The 25,608-nt window shown below is 52.8% G+C and overlaps 10 protein-coding genes across 10 annotated transcripts; 4 read left to right on the forward strand and 6 right to left on the reverse strand.

Moving 5' to 3' along the window:
* Nucleotides 1-633: 633 nt before the first annotated feature.
* On the reverse strand, nucleotides 634-1,719 carry BDW47DRAFT_125601 (uncharacterized protein; the record flags this gene model as incomplete). Its single annotated transcript, XM_024816411.1, has 1 exon — nucleotides 634-1,719. The coding sequence occupies one exon, from the start codon at nucleotides 1,717-1,719 to the stop codon at nucleotides 634-636; it is 1,086 nt and encodes a 361-aa protein (XP_024672178.1).
* A 998-nt stretch (nucleotides 1,720-2,717) lies between these two features.
* On the reverse strand, nucleotides 2,718-4,127 carry aspf4 (allergen Asp F4). Its single transcript, XM_024812567.1, has one exon. It carries the CDS (start codon nucleotides 3,872-3,874, stop codon nucleotides 2,852-2,854), a length of 1,023 nt encoding a protein of 340 aa, XP_024672179.1. The 5' UTR covers nucleotides 3,875-4,127; the 3' UTR covers nucleotides 2,718-2,851.
* A 1,879-nt stretch (nucleotides 4,128-6,006) lies between these two features.
* BDW47DRAFT_125603 (nucleoside transmembrane transporter FUN26) lies at nucleotides 6,007-7,432 on the forward strand (the record flags this gene model as incomplete). The annotated part of the gene is made up of 2 exons (XM_024816412.1): nucleotides 6,007-6,158; nucleotides 6,214-7,432. 2 exons carry the CDS (start codon nucleotides 6,007-6,009, stop codon nucleotides 7,430-7,432), a joined length of 1,371 nt encoding a protein of 456 aa, XP_024672180.1.
* A 196-nt stretch (nucleotides 7,433-7,628) lies between these two features.
* Nucleotides 7,629-9,289, reverse strand: BDW47DRAFT_105429 (CTD-interacting domain-containing protein). The gene is made up of 5 exons (XM_024812568.1): nucleotides 9,039-9,289; nucleotides 8,895-8,986; nucleotides 8,789-8,847; nucleotides 8,599-8,740; nucleotides 7,629-8,545 (listed from the first exon to the last, which is right to left on the reverse strand). Exons 1-5 carry the CDS (start codon nucleotides 9,134-9,136, stop codon nucleotides 7,731-7,733), a joined length of 1,206 nt encoding a protein of 401 aa, XP_024672181.1. The 5' UTR covers nucleotides 9,137-9,289; the 3' UTR covers nucleotides 7,629-7,730.
* Nucleotides 9,290-9,446: 157 nt separating this feature from the next.
* BDW47DRAFT_29297 (clathrin light chain CLC1) lies at nucleotides 9,447-10,781 on the forward strand. The gene is made up of 4 exons (XM_024818679.1): nucleotides 9,447-9,569; nucleotides 9,637-9,869; nucleotides 9,931-10,031; nucleotides 10,083-10,781. The coding sequence occupies exons 1-4, from the start codon at nucleotides 9,530-9,532 to the stop codon at nucleotides 10,432-10,434; spliced, it is 726 nt and encodes a 241-aa protein (XP_024672182.1). The 5' UTR covers nucleotides 9,447-9,529; the 3' UTR covers nucleotides 10,435-10,781.
* A 484-nt stretch (nucleotides 10,782-11,265) lies between these two features.
* Nucleotides 11,266-12,912, reverse strand: BDW47DRAFT_29339 (t-SNARE syntaxin TLG2). The gene is made up of 4 exons (XM_024818680.1): nucleotides 12,636-12,912; nucleotides 12,045-12,574; nucleotides 11,622-11,971; nucleotides 11,266-11,533 (listed from the first exon to the last, which is right to left on the reverse strand). The coding sequence occupies exons 1-4, from the start codon at nucleotides 12,656-12,658 to the stop codon at nucleotides 11,285-11,287; spliced, it is 1,152 nt and encodes a 383-aa protein (XP_024672183.1). The 5' UTR covers nucleotides 12,659-12,912; the 3' UTR covers nucleotides 11,266-11,284.
* Nucleotides 12,913-14,012: 1,100 nt separating this feature from the next.
* On the forward strand, nucleotides 14,013-15,325 carry BDW47DRAFT_105432 (calmodulin). The gene is made up of 5 exons (XM_024812569.1): nucleotides 14,013-14,220; nucleotides 14,329-14,385; nucleotides 14,464-14,479; nucleotides 14,571-14,909; nucleotides 14,972-15,325. The coding sequence occupies exons 1-5, from the start codon at nucleotides 14,218-14,220 to the stop codon at nucleotides 15,004-15,006; spliced, it is 450 nt and encodes a 149-aa protein (XP_024672184.1). The 5' UTR covers nucleotides 14,013-14,217; the 3' UTR covers nucleotides 15,007-15,325.
* A 113-nt stretch (nucleotides 15,326-15,438) lies between these two features.
* Nucleotides 15,439-16,449, reverse strand: BDW47DRAFT_125608 (uncharacterized protein; the record flags this gene model as incomplete). The annotated part of the gene is made up of 2 exons (XM_024816413.1): nucleotides 15,439-16,384; nucleotides 16,436-16,449. The coding sequence occupies 2 exons, from the start codon at nucleotides 16,447-16,449 to the stop codon at nucleotides 15,439-15,441; spliced, it is 960 nt and encodes a 319-aa protein (XP_024672185.1).
* Nucleotides 16,450-17,160: 711 nt separating this feature from the next.
* On the forward strand, nucleotides 17,161-19,641 carry BDW47DRAFT_105435 (glycoside hydrolase family 47 protein). Its single transcript, XM_024812570.1, has 3 exons — nucleotides 17,161-19,111; nucleotides 19,167-19,424; nucleotides 19,510-19,641. The coding sequence occupies exons 1-3, from the start codon at nucleotides 17,598-17,600 to the stop codon at nucleotides 19,547-19,549; spliced, it is 1,812 nt and encodes a 603-aa protein (XP_024672186.1). The 5' UTR covers nucleotides 17,161-17,597; the 3' UTR covers nucleotides 19,550-19,641.
* A 687-nt stretch (nucleotides 19,642-20,328) lies between these two features.
* Nucleotides 20,329-22,983, reverse strand: BDW47DRAFT_131626 (uncharacterized protein; the record flags this gene model as incomplete). Its single annotated transcript, XM_024817355.1, has 6 exons — nucleotides 22,748-22,983; nucleotides 21,678-22,688; nucleotides 21,547-21,618; nucleotides 20,901-21,491; nucleotides 20,558-20,838; nucleotides 20,329-20,496 (listed from the first exon to the last, which is right to left on the reverse strand). The coding sequence occupies exons 1-6, from the start codon at nucleotides 22,938-22,940 to the stop codon at nucleotides 20,329-20,331; spliced, it is 2,316 nt and encodes a 771-aa protein (XP_024672187.1). The 5' UTR covers nucleotides 22,941-22,983.
* Nucleotides 22,984-25,608: the final 2,625 nt, after the last annotated feature.

Genomic DNA, 25,608 nt, shown 5'->3' on the forward strand with positions numbered 1-25,608 from the left:
CAAATGCAGATCAGGAACTGCAATTTAGACACTCTAAGTGAAAGACATATGGAATGGATCAAAAAGAGTTAGTCGATCGAAGGAGTCGATTCTATCCCTTCTGTGCAATTCGGAGAAGATCTTGTTGGATCGATTAGACTGGGGATGAATGTCGGATATACCCGATTCAGAGAATGTGTTGAAGGAGAGACGACTAGTATTGGTATAGAGGGGTTTGCACTGTGTTTGGCAAGGTCACATTCTATGCCTTCATGATAACATGTACGTAGTCATGTCTAACTTTTAGTTCATGCTGTGTAGGTCAGCCACAAGACTCCAACTCAATATGTCGCGCTATCGCTGCTATCTAGAAGATGTTGCGTCTCAGCATGGTGGCACGTACGGTTCGTGCAGTGCACGGAATGTAGGGGAGAGATCCTGATGCGCTCGAATTCGGACATACATTATCGAGGGATTCAGCTGTCCATGGTTATACCAGTGCGTCCTGATAGATGATCCTTTCCCGCAAGACGGGATGCGATATTGACTGAAGTCTAGATTTCCCAAGGTATAGTCAAAAGATACGATCTATATATACAGTCTATCATTACCTCCCCCTCCGTCTTCCCCCTTCACCAAAAAAAAAAAAAGATCTCAATCCATATCATCAAGCCCATTATCAGCCGCCCCCTCATTCTCCCCCACCAAAATCCCCACACAACACTCCCCCAAAATCGCATCCCAATTCACCCAAGGATGCACCTCCGTAAACAACTGCGCACTATCCTTGCCCGCCCCACGCAACAGCTCGCCCCTCCCACCAGGATGAAACGGCGCATACGGCGTGATATTGTACACTTTGCCCTGGTAGACCGTCCACGCGTCGGTGCCCTTGCGGCCCGTGTGCGCCTTTAGCATGGATGGCGTTACGCGGATCAGGTGTGCGGGGAGGTCGGCGCCCCGGAGGGTGTTCTTCGGGTTGGATGTGAGCGCTGCCCAGTCTAGCGGGGAAAAGCCTGGTTCGAGGGCGGCGCGTTTGCGGTGCGAGTTGGGGGAGGGGACCATTTTTTGGGGCGGAATGGAAAGGGAGTTGTTATTGCTTGGGGGGGCGGGGCCGCCGCGGAGGGTGGAGGCTGCTGAGGGGGGCGGGCTGAGGAGGGAGGTGGATCCGCTGCCTGGGGCTGTTGGTCTTGGGCGGGGTGGTGCGCGGCCTGGGACTAGGAGGTTGTTGTTCATGGTGTTGGTGGTGGGGGTTGGTCGGGGGCGTGGCGCGAAGGGCGGAGGCATGTTCAGGGAGGAGGATGAGGAGGGAGAGGCGAAGGAAGAGCCCAGCGGTCGCGGGGGCGGAAGCATGCTGTTTGATGCTGGCTTCGCGCTTCTTTCCGCAGTAGATCGTGTGGTGGGTAGCTGTGTGGATGCGGTCATAACAGGCTTATCGTCATTGTCTAGGCGGAGAGTCGGGGGTTCGATAGCGGGGGCGGCAGACGCAGACGCAGACGCCTTGGGCGTGGACTGCGAGTCGGAAGCCTCTGAGCTGGCCTCCTCCGGGATAGGTCCGTCTTTGCAGAGCTGTCTCTCTATGACAGGCGCTGACTCTTCGGTGTCAGCTTCTGCTTCCTTTTGGGCCGCGGTCGTGGTCGCAGGAGGGACGGCCGGTGTTAGAGTCCGCAGGGCTGTCGGGTGGCGGTAAGCTATATAACAAGCGGTCGCGATGAACACAGCTACTCCTACCCAGCCCATGCTGTTCAGAAAATCGAGGATGGGGGAGAAGTGACGCTGTGATGCGCGAGGAGAGGCGAAAGTGGGATCGCTGGTGATGGAGATTAGTAATGTGTACCTGAACCACGAAAAACCACAAAAGGGATTGTGATTATATAAGCGTGTTTATGCTGGATAGTTAGTTAACTAGTTGTATGGTTCGGTCATTCAGCACTCAAAAGTGTTTGTATCTGAGTATGTTGTTCGTGGTAAACTTTTCGAGGTGAGCTTGCTAGGCATGACACCCTCATTACTCAGATTATACCACGTGGACGCAGTATCAGCCACATCTATGTTTACTGAGGAACACGCGATGCGAACCCTGGAAGAGCTTAAGCTTTGCGGACAGCGTTATATACAGATGAAAGCTTGCCATTTGATCATTGTACATGGTGGATGTATCATGCAGATGGAAAATCACGCAGAAGTATGGGAGAACGCCCATTCTATCCAACTAGTTCAGGTATAGCTCCGAAGTAGACGGTTCGCGGGTTGGCTGAAGGCAGTCGAGATCGTAGCCGGTGATGATAAAACAAATGCATCGGCCTAGACTGTGCAAATGAATAATCCAGGCTGGTTCTAGCCCCAGGCCGCGCACAACTACTCCGTATGCGGAGTCTACCACCGGGCGATGTCTCTCACCTCTCCGCGGCCCAAGTATAGAGTGGATTAATGGGGCTGTGTTATGTATCGAAGTAGAGTTCGAGATGGCTATATTTGGGGTCTACTGTCTTAGTTTTGAGAATGAACGGTTGCCTCGAAAGGAATTGATTCTTCTGGAACCTGATCAGTCTGAAGCAATAGTCGCCGTGGCGCCCCGTATGCCTAATTAGCGTGCTATATTTAGAAGCACAACCCCGGGAAAAGATCACGATCGGTTTATCGAGATGTACTGTCATGTACGATGATCCATAATTCGTAACAAATTTATGAACTAGAGACAATACTGTGGTATATGTACAACGAAAAAAAAAAAAAAAAAAAAGTTCCATCAGGTCGGACGGTGGTTGCTACCGCACACAAATAAAGCACCTCCAACGCAATTGATTTAAGACGAAGCAGAGTAGAGAAGAAAATGGACTAGTAGATTGAAAGAGTAGAGGGGAAGACGAATCTATTCGTAGTCGATGTTGACCAACAGACGGGCAGGGCCAGGGGGGTGGCGGCCACCGATACCGTCGACGCCCTCCTCCTTGTCGGTGTAGGCGTTCTCGACCTTCTTGCCGAGGTTGGAGATGCTGGAGCAGCCTTTACCGTCATGGTTGCAGATCTTCATGCCCTGGACTTCCTTGGTGGTCTTCATGACCTCGATGGCGGACACATCCCAGCCGACCCAGCCCTCGTTGCCATTGTTGCCAAAGTCAAACTCGCCCCAGGTGCAGGCGTAGGCGCCCCAGTGGTTGACGGGGAGGGTGTTGCCCTTGGCGGCACCCCAGGCACCCTGGGAGTCGCTGTCGAAGGCAACGTACTTGGTCTCGCCGGGCTGGATGCGGATGGTCAGGGCGGAGTGGCCGAACCAACCGGTCAGCTTTCCGTCAGGACCCATCTTGTTCCAGAAGGTGATGGTCCAGGGGTCCTTCTCGCTGCCATCGAAGCGGACGACGTGCTCGTACTCGCAGGCGCGCGACTTGTCGACCTCCTGGATGTTGCTGCCCCAGGGCTTGCCGACGTTGCCCGTGTAGAAGATGTAGCTCAGGTCGTTGTTCTTGGTGGCTTCACCGAAGCCATCGCGGGTGTAGTCGCCCGCGTTCTTGCTGCACAGCCAGTCCTTGCAGCTGCCCTTGGTCAGCTCCTTGGCGGAGGGCTTGTCCTCGTCCTCGTCCTTGTCCTCGTCCTTGTCCTCATCGTCATCCGACGACTTGGGGGCGGGGGCATCGGTGGGCTGGGCCGGGGCGTTGGGGATGGCATCGGTCGCACCGCTGGAGGCGGTGGCCTGGGCATCATCGGCGGAGGTAGTGGCATGGCCGGTCCACTCGTTGATCCAGGAGACGACCTTGCCGCCCATGGTGGCATAGACCATGTCACCAACACCACGACGCTCGGGGTGAGCGTGACGGCGCTCATGACCGTGCAGACGGGCGGCGGCCGAGGAGGCCGTCAGCGCCGTCACAAGGAGCACGGAATTCTTGATCTGCATGATGAAAGAATGCAGGGGTGAGGGAAGATAAGAAGAATCGGGTATCAGGCCGCTGGAAAGAATACACAAAAAGCAAATCCAGGGACGCAACAAGGATGTATAAGATGAGAAAGAATGACTAGAGTCGAGGAAGAGACTCTGAAACGCAACACTAAAAGAATGTGAGATGCGAACCTGGAGAAAGGAGAGAAGAAGGATAGAGGGAGGAGAAAGAAGAAGAAGGGAAGTCGAGAGAATGATGGGGGAGACAGTTGAATAAGAAGGGCCCGGGAAGGGGGGGGGGGGGAGAGAGTGGATTCAGTGGAGGGAATCCCTTCAGGGGATCCATCGTGCACGGGAGAGAGAAAAACAAATCCATGGAGTGAAATTACAGCGAAAAAGGGGGCCCAGTCAGGGGTGGATGTGATTGGAGGTGAGGTGCAACGGTGCCTGAGTTGTGTGTTTTATTGGTGCTGATTGGAGAAACCTACACAAAAGACCCACTTTGCCCAGCGGTCGAGACTCTGTCTGACTGGCCGATCTTGCCCGGTTCCCTGGTACAATACAGTATTTAATTACTTCCTGGACCTTATTCAACAAGACTATGAGAACTGTATTCATACCATCTGAGAGAGAGAGGCATGGATAAGTATGGTTCTCTAGTGCGTGTATAGGGGTCGTGGATGTACAGTCGATTGACCGATCAAGAAAGAATGCTAATGAAATAAGATAGATCGATCGTGGCCATGTGGATGTCTGGAATGTCAGCCTGACATCGTTGTCAACCCTCGATAGGTCAGTTGGATAGAGAAATTGGTTCGTCAATGATTGATCTACCACGGATGACCAAATAGCCATCCGTAAACATCCCCCTTAGGCTCATCACGACGTGAGCTGTCCATGGAGGATGAAATGAATGCGCGGGGGTGTCAGGAACGAACCCTTCCATCCCATGTATACCTCCGTACCCAACCAAGGTCCTTCTCTCCCAAGAGACTTGGCCCGTACCTTACAGGCCGCATGACAGCTGTTCACCAAGTATCCATCCGACCAACCATGTTAAGATGAGTCTTTAACACCCTTAGCGAAATGGTAAATAATCATAATATCTATTGTTGTTGATGCTGACATGACCGTTGTGATGGTGGTCGGTAGTGGGAGAAATTACACCCACATTAAACCACTGGACTGCCATTGTCAGCATTGTGCCACCTCCGAATCCCATGCATTGACCCCTGACGAGAAAACCCTAATACCAATCCATCGGTCATCATCCAACGGCTTTGGTCAAGAGTACTCCGTACATTCGATTTCTGCCACTGTCCCCTCCATCAATCTATTCATGTCGTTACCAATACTGCCTTCTATGGAGTCCATGGAACCCGTCCCACCTCTGATCATCAACAGCCTGGCCATCAGTGGACCCCCTATCACCCGTGCTTTTATCATGGCCATTGGGACGATCGCTGATGGGGTCGGTGGGATTTCCCTCTCAAGTAAGGATCGGGGCGACACGAATCACACCGGAGAGGGGTGATTGACTGCCAATCATACTCTAAATGTCAGGGCTGCTGAGGATCGAATAATATTCTCGGACGGTCTGGCTAAACCTGGGTAATGGACGATAAAATTCGTCCTACAACTTTGGTGATCTTGCTCTAGTATCTGAGGTTATTTTTGCCGAGCATGGTTTCTTCCAATCCTCTCAGAGGAGGAAATTTTCGGCGTAAATAAACAAACCGTCCAACCCATGGCTATGGTTCACTGATCCGTGGTTATATTCTTCCAACCGCATGGTTATGTCCTTCTGGAGGGCTTCTGTGGTTCCGCTGTCAGATGACCTAACGGGTGCTGGGAGTATCTCATCGAATCCAGGCTCATACAAAGCGGTGTTCTTTCACAGATAGATATCAATGATATCGTATATACTACTCCGTAGGTAGAGAAGTAAATATGAGTTTAATTATCTCTCACCGTCGTCTGCACAAAATTGTGTCGAATTGTGTGCACTGCAGTCCAGTTGACTAATCAACTAACTGACGTAATTATCTTGGCACTCACTCAGGTGACTTGATCTGATACAACACCACAACCACTTCATCTCAAGCTTCGGCCTTCTTCCAGCGATGCTCTGAATTGAATGTCCAGTCAATATGAATCTCCTGAATAGATGGTCTGATCCACCCCCGGCCTACGAGCCGGTCGATCACGATGAGGATCCCTCCATCTTGCGCCGCAAACCCCGCTTCTCCCGATTCGAATACGGCGTCTTCCTCATCTTAGGAGTGTCTATGCTCTGGGCATGGTATGTCATGTAGCCCAAAGCTAGAAACCGCGGTCTAACAGAAAGCAAACGATAGGAATATGTTTCTCGCCGCGTCCCCGTACTTCCATCACCGGTTTGAGGCGGATGCCTGGGCCGCAACCAACTACCAGCCGTCCATCCTTGCCGTCTCGACCATCACCAACCTGGGCTCCTCGTACACCCTCGCCAGGCTACAACGCGGCGCCTCCTATCCCCGCCGCATCGTCGTCTCCCTCCTCATCAATGTCGTCGTGTTCACCATGTTGGCGGTCTCGACAGTCGTGGCCCGCGACGCCGACGTCCGCTTCTACTTCGCCTTCCTCATGACCATGGTCTGCGGCGCCAGTCTGGCAACCGGTATCAACCAGAACGGTGTTTTTGCGTACGTGGCTGGCTTCGGACGCGAGGAGTACACCCAGGCGATCATGGGTGGCCAAGGCGTCGCAGGTGTGCTGCCCTGCATCGTACAAATCGTATCGGTGCTGGCCGTCCCAAGAACCACAAACCAAACCGGAGACCCCACCGAACAAGACAGCGAGCCTGTGCCCCCGCCGCCAGAGAACAGCTCCGCCGCATCCAAGTCCGCATTCTGGTACTTCCTCACAGCGACAGCAGTCTCATCGCTCGCGCTCGTCTCGTTCCTCTCTCTCGTCCGCCGCCGTCGCCTCCACCATCACACCACACCGTCACCCCAAACCATCCCCAACTACACCGACCTGCCCTCCGAGACAGACACAACAACCCCCGAAACTGAAACCCAAATCCCCCTCACAACCCTTTTCACCAAACTCCGCCTCCTCTCCACCTCCATCTTCCTCTGCTTCGCAGTGACCATGATCTTCCCCGTCTACACCTCCCGCATTCTCCCCGTCACAACCACCCTCCGCCCCGAGATCTTCATCCCCCTCGCCTTCCTCTTCTGGAACGCAGGCGACCTCACCGGCCGCATGCTCGTCCTCCTCCCATCCCTCTCCACCCTCGCGCACCGCCCCCGCGCGCTCTTCACCCTCGCCCTCGCCCGCATCCTCTTCCTCCCCCTCTACCTCCTCTGCAACGTCGACGGCCAAGGCGCTGTCCTCAACAGCGACGCATTCTACCTCGTCATCGTGCAGTTGCTGTTTGGCGCCACGAATGGCTTTTTGTCGAGTAGCTGCATGATGGGTGCTGGCGTGTGGGTTGATGAGCGGGAGAGGGAGGCGGCGGGTGGGTTTATGAGTTTGATGTTGGTTGGGGGGTTGGCGGCGGGTAGTTTGGCGAGTTTTTTGGTTGCATGATTTTTTTTCTCTCTTTTTACTCTCATTTTAGAGGGGGATTTGTTTCGGTTTTGGTTTTGGGTATGCATGATGGTTATGATAGATTTATATAGCTGGTCTATATTGTGGAGTTCAGGCGAAGGGAATATAAACGATTTGATATCCATCTATAAATGTTTGCCCATCTTTACCAATCTATTACTTGTCAAACAGCCTAGATTACAATAAAATGCAATTGCTCGGGTAAAAACACTATATCAAATACGATATAAATATAACCATCAATCCTTAGACAACGAGTCCATGGCAATAGAAATTATTATTGGGCATCACCCTCCTGCTTCAACAACTCAGCCACGTCAGCATCCAGATCTCCCCCAGCGAACTGCGCGTAGTCCTCCTCGGTGTGGTCGACCTTGCGCTTCTTCGCCTGCAGCCCGTTGAGACTCTCCTGGAGATTATGAGGCAGTGTCACGTCCTGGGGGGCCGAGTGTTCGAACCCGGATAGAGTGAACCCGCCGCTGAACGGGCCCGGTTCGGTAGCTTCTTGCGCCTCGGGCTTGGGTGACCCGACGGGTGTCAAGGCTTCCACTGGGGGTGGGGTTAGCGCCTCCACTTCCGGGCGGGGGAGGTTATCCGTAGCGGCGCCGTCGTCACCGGGGATAGCGGGTGGATGTTGGGCGGCCAAGCCGCGCATGATGCCGTCTTCGACCTCGCGCTTCTTGCTCTCTGTTTCGCCCATGCGTTCTGTGAGCTGCGTCGCCAGCGACTGCTCCTTGGAGAGAGCTCCGCGGTTGGTCTCGAGGAGTTTCTCGAGGCCTTCGATTAGCGCTGTGCGCGACTTGATGACCTCTGAGACGGAGCTCTCTGCGTTGGCGAGTGTCTTGAGGAGCTGGCTTAGTCGCGCGGCGTGCACCGGCGGTGTGGGCAGGGGCGTGTTGCGGTCATGCATCTTTTCATACTCGGCGTTGGCGGCTGTGGAGGAGGCCCCGGAGGACATGGCTGCTTTGGACAGAGCAACTTGGAGAGGGACTAGAGGCTGGAGCTCGGAGGGAGTGGAACCGGTGGATGGGCTGGAGAAGAGCGAGCCGCCGAGGGGCGGCTTCTTGCCAGTTGACCGAGATTTATCGAGATCTGTTGGGGTGAGAAAAGCCCGCGATACAGAGATTGGTGCTGGGTGTGCATACCATCGATGCGCGTTTCCACTGCTTCCTGGATAGGTGGCTCGAAGATGCCTCGCTGTCGCCATACTTCCACCACACGTCGAATTTTCTGCTGAATGTCGTTGGATGATCCCTTGTATGCCGCCGCTACCGCCTCCGCAATTATCTAGCCTCCATTAGCGGAGCCCCAACTCTTCCATATGAGAGTACTTACGGGCGAAAAGGCAATGAGGAAATCCTCCTTCCGACGGGCCCGTGACTGCTGCGCAACCTCTGGTCTGGGTTAGTTTCGTCCGGACAATTACTTTAGAAGAAAATACCATTGGCGAGATAGATCAGGTTGAGTCGCTTGGGAGCCGGAGAGTCGCGTAGCTTCTGGAGCCAGAGTTGTGCGGTTCGTTCGGCATGTCGTCTATCAAGCGGTCCATTAGCACGATTCTGGCAGATGTAGCAAGGTGAACAACCTGTGGAACATAACCCATTGCGCAACAGTAACAATGCCCTCCTGCGTCTCATTGAGCGCAGAGAGCTTTGCCTTGACAGCGTCGTCCGTATACGCCATTGCTGAGTTTCACAATGGGACGACACTGATGAGTCGGATCGGAGGACAGACAGTGTCCAATGGATAGTGAAGCGGAGATGAGCCCAATCTCTACAAGATCAAATAAGGACTGGATATAATCCAAAGTTACGCGCCCAGGGGATGGGATCAAAGGTGAGACGTATCGAGATCGCCGATTGCTGTAGGTGAAGTTGATCAGTTTCCTGGGGTAACTCGGTCAATGGAAGCTCGGGCTCACCGCCTTCTGTGGCAGAACTAACTCCCCGTTGCTTACTCTACACTTACTGCCACCTCCTTCCGCTACAAGCCAGCTGGACGTCCCTGATCCCCCTCCTATTCCTATATCCAGAACCACCTCACCACATCTCCATTCAATCGCATCCTTCCACTACAATGGCCGACCGTTTCCCCTCCTTAGATGACTTCTCTGCAGGTCAGAATGAACCCCCGTCATCATACCTACCCAACAGCCTCGCTGACAGTAACCCCGTGAATCCCAGGCCAGACGGAAGTCGTCGAGACCAACACCGCAGAGGACAACGAAGACTTTCTCGCTCGCGAACGGGCAGCCCTCGGTGAAGATGCGGAGCAGTTCGCTACGTCCCAAGACCACGTTGCCGATGTGAAGGACGACAATGACAACCTACTGGGCGGAGCGGAGGACGCCAGCCCCGTGGCTGCGGAGGTCTCCGGGTTCGAGTCGTCGTTCCCGGCCATCGACACACAGAACGAGGTACAATGCTTGTGACTATCCCCTCCACGATGTGACAATTGCTTATACAGACGAACCACAGCAAGTTGCCCCCGGCGGCACCATCACCGGCACCGGTGCGCCGTTCCCGCCTTCCGGCTACGCCAGCTACCAGGAGCCCGAGGAGGAGCCCGAACCTGTGAAGTAAGCTTCGACAGCCTCGTCCAGCACCAGACGGAGAACTAATAGCACCAGGGAATGGCGCGCGAGACGCGACGCCGACATCGCCCGCCGTGTCGAGCTCTCCGAGGAGAAGAAGGAAGCGACGGTCAAGAAGGCCCACGAGGACATCGACGATTTCTACGTCTCTTACAACAACAAGGCCGACAAGCTGCGCTCGCAGACCCGCACCGACGCCGAGCAGTTCCTCGCCAACCGGGAAGATACCTCCGCCGGCGGCACCAGCTGGGAGCGCATCGCCAAGCTGGTTGACATCTCGGGCAAGGGCAGCCGCGGCGGCGCGAGCGGCTCGGGCAAGGAGCGATTCCGCGAGATGCTGATGGATTTGAAGAAGGATCAAAATGCGCCGGGAGTCAGTGGGGTTTAATTTTGAGGTTGATACCTTTCTCATTTTTTCTTTATTTTCGCTTCATTAATCTCTCTCGATTGTCGCATTTCTCAAGTCTTTTTTTCCACCCTTTACTATTTCTAACATTTCCCACTACAATTTCTTTTGATGGTTCCTGGTGCATAAATAGGTGATGCTCAGATATGTATTTCCAATAGTCCGGTCCTTTGAGTTTCCTTCCATTTTCACCGTCTTGTTCTTGCCTGCGCTGGTTTCTGGCGCCCTTGTCTCTTTTTACCCTCTCTGCCCCCTTATTTATTTATTCCTTCCTCTTCTACCATAACTTGTGTTGATAGATAAAAAATACATTTACGCTGGATTGAAACGTCCGTGTGTTCGTAGCTACACCAGGTGTCTTGTCTACTCCTATTACGGAGTGTGACGGATGTTTGACCGGCGGAGCTGCCAGATATATATTATTGGGTTTCCTTTTTGGTAGGTAGCGCTTAAAATAGAATGGGGATGATCGTCGCTGGAGGGTCTGGTCCTTTTAAATGACAGCCAGCAATACCGTTACGGAGACCCATTTCGAGACTTGTATCGGTTGAAACGGTGGGAATAGGGTGGTGGAGGGGGGTATTAGTTAACCTGATTTAATGTTTGAGTTTGGAGAGAGAATGTTCTATAATAAACTAACCCCTTTATTATCTTCCGCCTCTCTAGAAATTAGACCGGATCTATTAATCCACGGTTGATGTATGTGTATACAAGAATTTGTACGAAGTACTGGGTATATATATAAGCGATACAAATCTCTTTAGTAAAAATTTCATCTATACGTGAAAACTGAGATGCATTACAGTATTATTCAGCCTATCTAGCGACAAGCCTACCGATCTATATCAGGGTCGATCCATTTGCGCATCGTGTTCGTTCCCATCAGCGACCGTCTCCTGCGCCGAGAGATCGACATCCGCGGAACGGCGGTGGACGGCTGTTGATCGTTTCGCCGCTCCGGCGGAGAGGAAGAGTCGCTTCCTCGCGGTTTGACGAGGAGGAGGATGAACATGCCGACGACGAGGAGGGTGAGAAGGAGGAGGACTTTGCGCTTTACGGTGCGGCGTTGGTAGTTTGTTGCCTGGTTGTTGGGTACACTTGGTTAGTTATTTGTGGATGGTGTTGTGGGTGTGGTTTCTACACGATGGTAGGGGACTGGGGGAACATACCGTTTTCAATTCCTTATCTGCCTCTTTAACTTCCGTCCCCATGCGCTCCACGTTGTAGTCGATCCGGTCGAGCATTGTCCCCTGGTCGATGACCATGGATTGCAGCTCGCGGAAGATGTCGGAAAGCTCGATGATACCCTTGGCGATGTCGTTGATTGCGCGCTCACGCTGCACGATTGCCTCGTCGTTTTGGCCCGTCAGGCGTTGGGACGTTTGCATGAGGGTTGTTTGGGAGAAGGATTTGTCTGCGTCGGATTCCATCAGGGAAGGGTCGGTGTAGGGGTTTTGGTGGACGGGGGTCGGGACGCGGTCGATGGAGGGTATGCCTAGTCCCTCTAGGCCTCGGAGTTCTGCAGTAGAAAATGGGTGTTAGTTCAGCTGAACCCAGACTGTGGATAAGTGGACGGGATAGTGATAGCTCACTCTTTAGATATGTGCTCTGTTTCTTCCGGAATCGTGCACTCGCATCCTGGACTCGCGAGGCGAGTGAGATCTGCAGGTTCCGGGCCATGGTCTCCTCGCCGCTGCTGACACCGCCGTGCTGTTTCGCCTCGCGCACCATAGCCTCGATCCTCTGCACCGCGCGCTGACAATCGTGAAAAGCGGTCGTGATATCCTGAGTGAACTGCTCGATGGCGCTCTCTTCGTGCTTGCGCGCGTCCTCGTCGCCAAACCCGGGGAGTAGGTGCTTCTGGTGCAGTTTGTCCAGATGGGACGCCTTCTGCGCAATGTCCGCTAGCAGCTCGGTGACTTCGTCCTGCACATCGACCCAGCGCGGCGGCAAGAGGTCCATCTCGATGATTGCGTCGCCGTCATCTTCGAATCCGCCTGTCTCGGAGATCAGACGTCGGCTTTCTTCTGGGTGGGAGGTGCTATCGGAGAAGCTGCTGGATTGGCCGAATGGGACCTTCTTGGTTGGGTGGTGTGTAAAGGATTGGCGATACGAGATATAGCTGTGGTCACGTTGCGTTAGATTCTTCCATATATAGGAATTGTAGAAGGGGAATGTCGTACAGGTTCGTGCGATCTCTCCACATGATGGATAGATGGTCGGATGGGATCGGACGGAGGAGGTTCCTAGGCTCTCCTTATCATTGCTGGGTAGATCGGAAGGCAGGGTTGAGATCTACCCGGTCACAGGGATCGAATTGAATGAAGACAGAATGAGAGGTGAAGTGATATGCAGTACAGCCGCTTGTCAATGAGTGTCAATTGATATCATTGGCAAGAAATGATGTACTGCAGCCTTACTATTATTGTCACGTCGGGAAGCTTGATGGATCTCGGTCCACGTGAAAGGAGGTTCCAGACGGGGTAAAGCATGGTTGACCGCCCAAGGTCTGGCCGTAACAGTCTTGTAATTGCCGGCTTCCCCCACACTGTTTCCAGCTCACAACTGGTTTGGTTATCTTACACGGCTTCACTCATCTTGTTTGATGCTGGCTTTATCCAGGTTGATCCAGGTTGATCCAGGCTCATCAGTTCATTCTAGGTATCGACTGTCGAAGGGACCTTGGTCCATATGTATGTTGTCTTGTCTCTTCCTCGCACGTTATTCTCAACACCCACTCTCATATATTATTAGGGTCCAGACCAAACATTTCACTATTGAAATACAGCGCCACATCCACATCGACCCCACTGGCCGACTAGTCTAGGTACCGGCCCGGATGGGCTGGACCTGAAGGACGGTTTTCTTCAGCGTCGAGATCATCTCTTCATCACTAACTGAATTACGAAGAGATGTACTGTGGTAGGCGCTTTGAGACCCAGATGAGGACATACGAATTCCAAGAAGACACTTGAGAATTGAATGAAGGCCCATGCTGTTTGGACGAGAAATAAAACCCACCCGGAGCATCATGGAACAGACTCCTGTCAATCCATGCAATTTTCCCAGTATATCTATCAACATGTATGCCAAGGGTCATGTTCCTGACTACAAACATGCTGTACCATGGGTTACCTGTCCTATCAACAGAACCGGATAAAGCGTCGTCAGCTGTCATCCGTCCACGCATACAAGCGCGTGCAGATACAGCCTTGTAGGGTTCCCTTTGGGTAGTCAACCAGTCCAAGCGATGGGGTGACCGTTGATCATCTGTCTCATGCAGGCATCCACATTCGGGTGGTCCAAAAAAAAAAAGAAACCTGGGAGTCAACTGTGGTTGGTACCTACATCGTATAGTACAGTGCGGCTGAAGGACGACGAGGTCTCTTCATGAGGGATGCTTAACAGGTCGTTGTTTCGGGTGGGAGTGACCGCCTGATCAGGCTGCCTCCTCAGTGGTCAACCGACTGACGGGAACGTTGTTGTGGTTTTGCCCCTTTCCCTCTTTCCCCTCTGTTTTCTCCTCTCTTCTCCCCCCCCCCTAACAAAGTCACAGACTGACCTAACCCCCCCCACTAACGAAATAACAGACTAAACCATCGCGGCTCCTACTCATCCACTACCAACTCCTCACCACCAAACTACCCGACTGAAACTCAACCTCACCAACTCCCGTCCTCCCTCTTCTATTTATTTTCCTTCCCATCCTATTCCCCTCACGCCTTATCCCTCAACCCCTCCCCCTTTCCCATCTAATCTATCATCATGGTATGTTCCCCTCTTCCCACCCAATCGTGCAAATACCCCCCACTTTGCGGGGCAGATCGGTCTCGCCATCTGCACAAAATTCCCTGTCGCTGACATCGCTCTCTGTAGGCCGATTCTCTCACTGAGGAGCAAGTCTCCGAGTACAAGGAGGCCTTCTCCCTCTTCGTAAGTCCTCCGTTCGGGGTGTCCTGCACCGGAAGATGGAACGGCGCTGATCGCAGGTCGCTTTTGCTCGTGTAACAGGATAAGGATGGCGATGGTTAGTACCCCGTCTGGACGATGCGACCGGCGTGGATCGATTCTGATGATCACGTTTCTTTGCGAACTTCTTTTTATCTGACGTACGGCAGGACAAATCACCACCAAGGAGCTGGGCACCGTCATGCGGTCGCTGGGCCAGAACCCCTCCGAGTCGGAACTCCAGGACATGATCAACGAGGTTGACGCGGACAACAACGGCACCATCGATTTCCCTGAATTCCTCACCATGATGGCTCGTAAGATGAAGGACACCGACTCGGAGGAGGAGATCCGGGAAGCGTTCAAGGTCTTCGATCGCGACAACAACGGCTTCATCTCCGCCGCGGAGCTGCGCCACGTCATGACCTCCATCGGCGAGAAGCTGACCGACGACGAGGTTGACGAGATGATCCGCGAGGCCGACCAGGACGGCGACGGCCGCATCGACTGTACTTCCCCCCTTCTTGTTCTCGTGGAGGAGCGTCAAAACATTAAAACTAACGCGTCGCAGACAACGAGTTCGTGCAGCTCATGATGCAAAAATAAACGCACCAGTCAAGTTAGTGAAGCGGTGGAAGTGGGGGTAAAGACTGTGTTCATCTTGCACCGTCTCGTTCGATCGCTTCGTCTACCTTTGGCTGGCGATTTGGCAGGACGGCTTGCATTTGGACGCGACTTGTCTTCTTGTGTTGGAGACGGATGAGGGACCCATAATGGCTGATAGGGAATTTATCTCTCGTTTGGATCATCTCTCGATGACGTGGACGTCATCTCCGTCTTCAGGCTGGGTTTTGTTTGTTTATCTATCTATGTCCATATTGCCACCTCCCTGCATTTCCGATTGAACCGTGTTTTAGCCCATGTCCCAATGATTACTCGTAGCCGACAATTAGTTCCAGTCCTCCCCAGTCTATTACAGCTACGTAAGGCCAAGGTAAAACAGATACGCGGAAACGCCATCATCAGAATCGTACAAAATCATCGATTAAACCGGAAGATCTCCATAAACTGCCTCGCAACATCCACCCCAGCCTCAGGATCCGGATCCTCCTCACTCACCCCAGACACAGCCACCGACCCCTTCCTCCACCGCTGCAACCTCCCCACGACCTCCGTCCCAACACCCGGAACAAGAATCGCCTCCCGAGCACCCTCCACCCCCAACTTAGCCCAGAACTCACGAATCAGCGCCGCACAGGCGCGGTACTCAGCCTCCACATCGCTGTCCTGTATATCCTCCGCCGTGACCAGCCCATCCCCCGCGCCTTCTTCTTTCATGGACCCCCCGGGGGTCGATGGCGACGTCCGCGCAACGACAGTCGACACGATCGACGGCCCGCGCCACTCGATCTCCACGACGGTGCCGCGCACACGGGCCGTCGGCTGCGTCTGGCGCACGTCGCCGATGCGCACGCGGAAGTCGCCCACGTCGTAGACGGTGCCGCCGGGGACGGCGACCGTGTGCCGGTGGCACCAGAACGGTTGGCAGGCGTAGACGAAGTGGCTGAAGAGGGTGCTTGTCGAGGGGAGGGGGAGGGTGGTCATTACGGGGAGGAGGGCGCCTTTTGTTGGGTCGGGGTGGTGCGGGTGTTGGGGGTGAGGGGTGGGAGTGGGCGTTGGAGCGCTGGGGGTGGGGGTGGGAGTGTTGGCTGTGCTGGTTGGGTTGGTCGCGTCTGGCTGCGAGGTGTAGATGAAGCCGTGGTGCGGGGAGTAGGAGAGGGAGAGGAATTGGAGGTAGCGGGGGTGTTGGGGGCGGTGTTGCGATGCTGAGGCTGGGAGGCAGGAGGGGGTGTCGCGCATGAGCTTGTGCTCGAGGGCCCAGCGGCCGATGGGGATGGGGTTGTCTGCGAGGGCTGTGTGGAGGCGTTCTGTGATTGTTGCGAGGGCTGTGGATGCGTTCGGGTTGGAGGGGATGAAGAAGACCCTGTTGAGGTTAGTTTTTGAGGTTTGTTGGTGGGATTGGGGGTTTGGTTACCCTGTTGTGGACATTGTGGCGGGTGTGAAGGTATCGCGAGTAGCTCGACAGATGTAGGTAGGAGGGGACGAGTGTGGTCGAAGGATGTGTGGACTGCGATTGAAGGTCCAGCTGGGAGGTGTTCTCTTAATTCATCGAGTCGTTCTGTGGGATTCAGTAGAGTAGGCGTAGTATTGTGGGTATAGGTTAATACCTAATGCAAAAGTAGACACCGCGGCTAATATGAACAGTTCAAGACTGGTTAATCAAAAGAGTGGTAATATAACGTGGCATGGAGGCATGTCGCATTTCTATCTTGAAGTCATACAAGTCCGTCCCGCGAAAGCTGCTTGTTGCCCCAGGCACCAGTATCTGATACAACAAACAATACAAACATCCGACCATGTGATCCCGATCTATTCTGTCATCCAACAATCAGACGAATCCTCCAAATACCTGCATATTGCTGGCATTCCTCACCTGAGGTCCTTTAGATCCCTCTAATTACCACCAGATCTAGACTTCGTGAGGCGTCGAATGCTAAAATGAAGCTCAGCGCCCCAAGCTGAAGTGAAACAGCCATGGGGTAAGAATAGAATGATCCACTCCAAGCCGCCCCTACCAGTCCTCCACACCAATTGGACCTTGGGTCTCAGGGACCACGGAGCTTACGCAATGCCCTGTCCTCTGCCCATCACAGTTCATATTGACAAGTCTCCGATCTCCATACTGCTGGTCACTCTGTCCTTGGCCGACCCCCTTTGTCTCCGCAGGATGATTCCTGCGCAATTACCGCTGATCATTGCCTTGGGAGCCTTTAGAGTTCCCTTACGACATTCCTCGACACCACCAACTGGCGCAGTCAAGCGATGGCGAGTCTAGATCAGCATGGATCGCCGAGTCTAAAGTACAGCCCGTTTGTTGTTTGGGACCCCACAGTTTTGGTGCGATGGCGTATGCCCCTTGATCAGAAGGAGCTTTTTCTCTGGCCCTGTTTACTTTGTATCCTGACATCTTCGGTGTTCTCAAATGAAGTGTTTCCTTTACAAACATGCGACCTTACGTTCCTTGATGCTGTCTTTTTTGCCGTGACATTTTGAGCTGCGTTGGCTCATCCCTTCCTTTGACTCCACTCTTTGATTTGGAGCTAGTCTTATAATTGAAGATACCCCACTTGTGCACCATGCTTTGCATTCGCAAGAGCTGTGTGCTCCCGACCCTCGTTCTCATTTTCCTTGTATACACCTTCTTATCGTTCCAACCACCTGACGCGGAAACCTCCGCAGACGTTGAAACAGACGACTCCGGCTCTCTTGATACGTATGAAGAGCCCGCAGCTCACGCCCGTCCCGACAACCGGATCCGCTGGACAAAGCATGCAGAGCAATATCCAGTCACATCGTACATTCCTATGCCCACAGAGGCCCCGTCGCCCATCCCGCGCATTCAGCATGACTTCAAGACGGAGTCCTGGTGGGCGCGCAGGAAGCGAGTGAAGCGTCAGGAGGCCGTCAAGGATGCCTTCAAGCACGCGTGGAAAGGATACAAAAAAAATGCGTGGCTGAAAGACGAGGTGTCGCCGCTGAGTGGCCTTTATCGGACCTCTTTTGCGGGGTGGGCGGCCACATTGGTTGATGCGCTTGATTCGCTAGTCATCATGGGCTTGACTGATGAGCTGGAAGATGCGCTGGAAGGCCTCGAGCGGGTTGACTTTACGGTGACCGATGCTGGGGATATCAATGTGTTCGAGACCACTATCCGATACCTGGGGGGCCTCCTATCTGCGCACGATCTGACCCAAGGAAAGCACCCGATATTGCTGAAGAAGGCAACAGAAATCGCCGAGGTCCTATACAGCGCCTTCGACACGCGCAACCGCATGCCGCAGGCCCGGTGGGACTGGACTCGATCCGCCGAGGGACGCGGCATTGTACCCAGTCGGTATACCGTGCTGGCCGAACTGGGTTCCCTCAATATGGAATTCACCCGCATGACGCAGCTTACCAACGACCCAAAGTACTTTGACGCCACGCAGAGAATCACCGATAATCTGGAAAAAGGACAAAAAGAAACCGTCATTCCTGGCCTGTGGCCGATCATGGTCGACGCCCAAGACCTTGTGTATAAAGATCCCCGGTATAGCGTTGGTGCGATGGGCGACTCCACATACGAGTATCTTCCCAAGGAGCACATGCTCCTTGGGGGGCGCACCGACCAATACCGCAATATGTACGACGCCGCCATGACGACGATCAACGACCGTCTCCTGTTCCGGCCCATGACGAAAGACGGAACGAACGTGCTGTTCCCCGGCGACATACGCGCGTCGTATACCCCAGGCCGGGAAGCCCTCGTGCCCCAAGCAGAGCACTTAAAGTGCTACATTGGCGGAATGGTGGGCATCGGCGCAAAGGTGTTCAACCGCCCTGACGAACTGGACATTGCCCGGAAACTCACCGACGGGTGCATCTGGGCATACGACAGCATGCCCACGGGAATCATGCCCGAGAATCTATACCTGAGCGTCTGCGAAAGCCGCGACCACTGCCCCTGGAACGAGCAGAAATGGTACGACGACATCAACCGCCAGCTAGGCGTGACATCGGACGATCCTCACGCAGAGGCGCGCAAGGACATCCTCAAGCGGGGTCTGCCACCAGGGTGGACCAACATCGGCGACAGCGAATACAAGCTAAGGTATGTCTCCCATTCGCACACGACCGCAAATACACATAACTGACGCGCGCACCAGACCCGAGGCCATCGAATCCGTATTCATCATGTACCGGATCACAGGCGATCCAGCACTGCAAGACGCGGCATGGCGCATGTTCAAGAACATCGACAAGATGTGCCGAACCCAGTACGGCCACGCGGTGCTTGATGACGTGCGAAACGTGCACTCAGACCAGCAAGACTACATGGAAAGTTTCTGGCTGGCGGAGACGCTCAAATACTTCTATCTGATATTTTCGGAGCCGGACACAGTCAGCTTGGATGAATATGTCTTGTATGTCTCTCCCTCCTCTATCTCTCTCTCTCCCTTGGTTTCCCTTCGCTATGCAACAAGGATTCATACTAACTAACCAAATTAGCAACACCGAAGCGCATCCTTTCAAGCGACCGACTGTCTAGCTAGTATTGCAGTGCCTTGGTGTAGGCGCTTGCCGTCTTGTACTGTAAATGTAACATTAATGAACATACCTAATATCATAGAACAAGCTTATTCTATCCATACCGACCATGTGCAACTACCTTCGTTTGGCGCCTTCCGTTCCGGGAAGTCGAACAGAAATTCTCATTTTTGCCAGTGTCTTGCTCTATGTGGAAGGTGCGAGGTGTCACGCGCTTACTTAGCTTCGCGCTGGTAGACTGTGAAAGAGGCTTCGGGCTTACTGTCCCTAGTTGCAGTCCTATTCCTGAACTCCAGTATCGCCAGGTTGGGCTCTATGTGTGTTTGCACCGGACTATACACCGAAACAAGATAGAAGGCAAGAAGCGTTGTTTCTGAGGATAATCTCGCTAGGTATCGGTGCTCATTCCTCGATATAACCCATACTGAAGCTCAACCTTAACTGACCCATCTAGATACATCGGCATAAGGTATGTAGATCACGTCGGAGGAGGGTCAAGTCCTTTATTCAGCGGCCAGACCATCTCGCAGTTACTTGCGGCACCCTCAACCGCTTTCCTAGTGTCGGGGTCGAGCTTGCCAAGATCTGCCGCCGGGATGCTTTTCACATAGGAAGCCAACCGTGTTCGGGCATTTTCAAACCCTTTCTCATACACTCCCTCGAACCACTTTTGGTGCGCTTCCACAAATTTGATATCGGCGGGCTTGTAGACCTCTTTGTCGTCGTCCAGCTTCTTCCTGCTTAGTAGTTAGCGAACATATTCTGTGGTTTAGGAGCGAGTCAGCCGCACAAGACTTCTTCAATCCTGTCGATTGTCTTCACCATCCGCTCCCGGATCTTCTTGTGGTTCATATACATGCAGACAGTGACAGCACGCGAGAGCGAGCAGACCTGCTGGTTCAGATTCTTCTTCTCAAAATTCCCGATTATGTTATTGCCTTGGAACATCTATTAACAGTTAGTGCGATCTTGAGCTTGTGTCAGCGTGATGAGTCAAGTCCCGTCTTACGTCGTATTTCATGCTATTCTGGATCTGCGGAACGACGGCCATCAATTGTCGGCTGGTAAATGTCGTCGCGATATTCTGCATCAACGCCTCGGAGTAATTGGCCGCATCTTTTGGTGTCGGGGTGTCGATTTTGGCGGACAATGCGCGACCAAAGGTGTCGACGGCGCCCTTGCATATTTTCCTGTCTGTTTGAACGTCCGCGTCATCTGGCAGCTCAGGGTAGCTCTTGATTACCTCCGCGATGAAATCGCGGATCCAGTTCCCCTCGTATATATGCTCCGCTGAAAGATGGTCAGCCACTCCGGATTCATGTTAAAAAATGTCATCAGTAGGATTGACATACATGCCCATTTATCCGTCACGACAGCCCGGTCATTATCAGTCGCGTCGTCAGGAAGCGCGTCGATAGTCCATTGTTTCGCGGGACACGTCTCCGACTCAGCCTCCGCGCAGCTCATCCCGGGTTTCATGATAGGAACCTTATACTGTTTCTGCTTCAACTTGCTCGGTCCCTGGTAATTTTGACCCCGTATGGAGAAATCTTTTTCGGTATCACAGTCCAAGTAATAGGGAGCCCTATAGTCGTTTGCGCTTCTTTCGTCACGTTTGACTAAAGTCACCGAGCGCTTGGACACGCCAGCCTCTTCATCAGCCTCTTCACCGTCCGAGTCATCTACACCTGGAAGGTAAGAATCGATTGGATCGAAAGTGTGTTGTTCGGGAATACAGGCCCCAGGCGACTGTTTACCAAAAGCTAGACACAGCTGTGGGAAGGTATACAGTGCAGGAGTCTCAAAGATGGTAAGGTCAAGGAAGACGTCCTTATCGCCTTTGAGCTCGGTATAACCCTGCAGGCCCAGGCTGGCACCTAGCTTCGCATCGAGCTTCACGCCGAACGGCTTTTCTGGCTCCGCCTTGCAGAAGCCTTCGACATCTGTAACAATGTTAGCTCGGGGACATGGCAACTGATGGACGTTGCAAGCACTCACTGTATCCTGCAGACGCAGTGACAGTGATATCGGGGACTTTGATCCCAATCTCCACATTGACACCATTCTCATCTATGGGCGATTGAATCAGCCTAACTATCCCGTTAGAACGTTGAGAAACGATGCCTTACCCAAGACTTCGATGCTAGCGGCGACTGCAACCTCGGTGTACAGGTGTGCCGTGGCGTCAATCTGCACGGACACTTCCAGAGGATCGGCCTCAATCTTTGGCTTCCAACCGGAGATGTCAACCTTCTTCTTGCTGGCCAGATCCACCTTGGCAACGGAGTCATCCGGAATCGACGCGGTGATCCCAGTGCTGACATGGGCATCTCCGATGATCCTCTCGACTGTGTATCCAGCATTGATCTTGACATTCGGTCCAAACGTGAGTACGCCTGGGACACGCCAACCGCTAGGCAACGGCAGCTCCAGTAGAGTGAACTCATCCCCGGGTGCCGGCAGTCCCTCGAAGTCGACGTCGCCGTGGAAATCAAGACTCACGCCAACATGCGCCGAGACTCCGTGCGGGGTCGCTGACACCTCCAGCTTATCGAGGCCACCAAATACGCTTCCCTCGATGTGGCCAGTAAACTTCACATTGCCCTCGGTGCCACAGTCGTCGCAGGTGATTGCGAGGTGGGCGTCTGCGTAAGGTGTGTTCAAGGTCCAGTTGGCAATCTCGGACGGAAACTTCGAGCTCAGGTCCACGGTAAAGGCCTTGCTAAGGTCGAAGTCCAGCCAGCGTTTGTCCTTGCCGGAGTCGCCAAGCATGATGTCCCCAAAGTCCATGGTGTAAGAGTTGGAGATCTTCTGCCAACTGCTTTTGACAGAGTCGAGCGTGACGGTCGCCGTCTTGTCGTTGAACGCGGCGTTGCTGACCACCCACGGGTTGCGCGCCTTTGGATCGCCACATCCTTCCCAATTAGCGACCACGACGAAGCTTCGCTGGTCGTTGAAGTTGACCCAGCCCCAAGCAATCTTGGCAGCAGCGTAGAAGAGTTTGTTTTTGAACTTGAGGGCCATCTTCTCGCCACAGGTGACCGACTCCAGGACCAGGGCGAGCTTGTCCAGATCGAGGATCTTCTCGTCCTGTTTGGAATAGACAACCATGCTGACGGCAGTGACCATGGTGTTGGCATCTTAGACTGGTGATTAGCATAGATGGACCATGTCATGCAGCCGTAGATGTCTGATTTACCTTTACCGGATGCCCACATAAATTCTCCGTGATCTTGCAAAGCCACACCGTTGGCAGCATCATCTCTCTTTGCGAAAGCAGCAGTGTCCCAGAGATGACGGGGAACAGGCTGAAGATCAATCAAATCATTTGGTACTGCAGAAACAATGCTGACCAGCCATAAAATGGCAAAAGCAAGTAGAAACCGAACCATGGTGTCTCCCTTCAAGAGGCAATGCTGTATACCTGCTTAATCCATATCACCCAATGTCGCCGGGCAACACGAGATTTATAGACTTCCCATTATCCCCGTGAGTCCCTCATCTTCAAGGATGTGTGCTATCCAGTTTGCAGTCAGCTCTTCGCTAACCTCAACTGACGCAGTCCTGGGAAAGCCATCATCAGAAGGCTGTAAGCCATTGTGCCTGAAGTCTTGGTTAATGCCATTGAATACGAAGTCACCCATCCTCGCAGAGATGGAAATTCCACCCGAGGCATAAAACACGAGATTGCTATTTGTTCCCCTTTCAAGTTCGTATATCCTAATATCTGGAATGCGAGCGCCCAGTGAGGTAGGCAGTCTTGCATGCAGGGTCGGCTAGAAGAATCACCAGTAGTATCAGCTATCAAACGTGTGCCCAGAGCCACTGTTACATCAAGAAGACTGTTGACCAGTCCGATTCCACGATTTCTCGTATAGAAGATGCTCCTGGGCGATGACTAGTTAGGGTTTGGCTTGCCCGTTCTAGCTGAAATTCCCAAGAACCCCAGAAGCAACAATACCCCGCTCCTTCAATCCGCATTGGAGTTGGGCATGTCATATCAGAGAATCTTTCACGGAGTGCGAGGCCGCGAAGGTCTAGAAGCTTGGCAGCTTGGAATGATATGTTGATTGAGCCAGCGTGAAACACATGCCGCCAATGACGGAGACATAATTTCGGCTGGCGTAGCCGTGTATGCTTTGGATAAACTTTCATCAACTGTAGGCGGGGTCAAACTTTGATTTCGAAGCATACTACAGCCTCAAAGGAAGCCCTGACAATCAGAAGGTTTCTAGGAGGCCTTGGGCGACGGCTGATAGCCTGTGTGGTCTATAAATATCACCACCCCCGCCGCTTTTCTCGTGTTGTGCAGGTACCCCCCTGTCGTGGAAGGTGACTGCCCCGCATACCAAGACGGCATTCTATTCAAACCACCAATAATTGGGTTTCCTGGCGCAAGGCTCGCAAATTGAGCCCGGTTTTGGATAGCCTCATTTGCTTCAGATTCGGACCATGCAACGATGCAACCCTCCCTCGAGCAGCCATCCATCTCAGCCTCAGTTAAATCAGCACCATTAGCTTTTGGACTCATCAGCTGTTGATGCGTCTGTCGGCTCATTGCCCCGTTGGACTTGGGTTTACATTTCCCAGTCATTTATCCGCAAGCGAAAGAATGCTTTCAAAATGGTTCTCTAAGAGGCCTTTTGGTCGCGAAGGGTATTGTGATAGGAACGTATGCGATAATGAATCTGAGGTCTTCGCGCCAGTTGATCCTAGTCATTCTCAAGTTGAGGAGGCGCCTTGCATCACAACGCATCGCAGTTCAACTGGCCCTTGATCGCAACTCTGGCGTTGCTTTTCAATTATTGAGAATAGGCTAGAGGTGTAATGGTTGCGTGCGGTTGTGGTAGAGAAGAAAACCATAAGTCGCTTCGAGCTATTAGCCGACTGGGAAGAGGAGTCTATTGATCGCTCTATTTAGCTACCTTGCCTCGTAGTAACACATGGAATTATCCACATGACCCGCCATGTCTCTATAGAGTGTCGACTGTTTTTGCCTCATTGTCGTTGCTGCTGATGTTATACTAAATTACACATCGTCCTTGGGGATCGACCCGTGCCGACCTCCATAGGTTAGCCCTAATGATGGCAAACAGAAGGGCATATCGAGCCAATCCTCAGAGTTATATATCTCCTGTTTCAGTATATTAGCGAATGAAGAAAATAAGCACATGTTTTTTTTATGAGCATGGGTACCTTTAACCTAGATCTAGCCATCCAAAAGAGCAATGGCTCTTACAAGAACTGGATTAATGGCTTGAACGAAGCATTCACCGCAATGGGAGATGGAGCGTGACTTTTCAGACAGAAAGATAAATCGGATGTGTCTAACGAAGATGGTTAAGAATTATACTTCACCGACAAATTCTCTACTCTAGATTTGGACGGGCAAACGAGGGGAATCAGGACGATGAAGGTAGACGAAGACAGCGATGCGGAACGGGACGCACTGGTGCGGTCGAGAAAGTACAGTCCTGAGAAAGGAAAGAACGATGAGGACAGAAGCCTACGGCAAAGACAAAGACAACCCCAATGAGCGCTTGATGATGTCCTACTAGAAAGTCACCCTATCATTGCGAATGAGTCTGATATGGTGACGGTTTATCTGACTGCTGTCAATATCTTCGTCCCGTGGATGGAGCTCTGCTATTATCTGTAGGTGATATGGCGCGATGTGGCCTACAAGGGATTTAACGGCGCAGTTGAGGTGACTCTGTCGAAAATTGCTATTGAAATACTCAAGGACACCCATACCGAAGTACCAAAGAGTTATCCGGGCATGATTCGCTTGAGACCTTCATCAAGATACCAGACGTGGTGGTTTCTATGGGATCCAATTATCGCACCAGATGCAGGTTCGTGGGACCTATCCAGAAGGGCATGCTTGAATTTCTGTGGCTGGTGATCTAGTTGTAAGAGAAAATCTTGATATCTTTCTTGGAGACTTTGGTTGATTGCTTGAAATAGCTCTTCGTCCTTTTATCTTTGAGTATAATATGGTAGTGAAGACTTGTATTACAACTAACACGTACATTCCTTCTGTAAGAACATAGAAAATTC

The sequence above is a fragment of the Aspergillus candidus genome (assembly GCF_002847045.1).
Source record: "Aspergillus candidus strain CBS 102.13 unplaced genomic scaffold BDW47scaffold_21, whole genome shotgun sequence".
In the NCBI taxonomy this organism is placed as follows: Eukaryota; Fungi; Ascomycota; class Eurotiomycetes; order Eurotiales; family Aspergillaceae; genus Aspergillus; species Aspergillus candidus.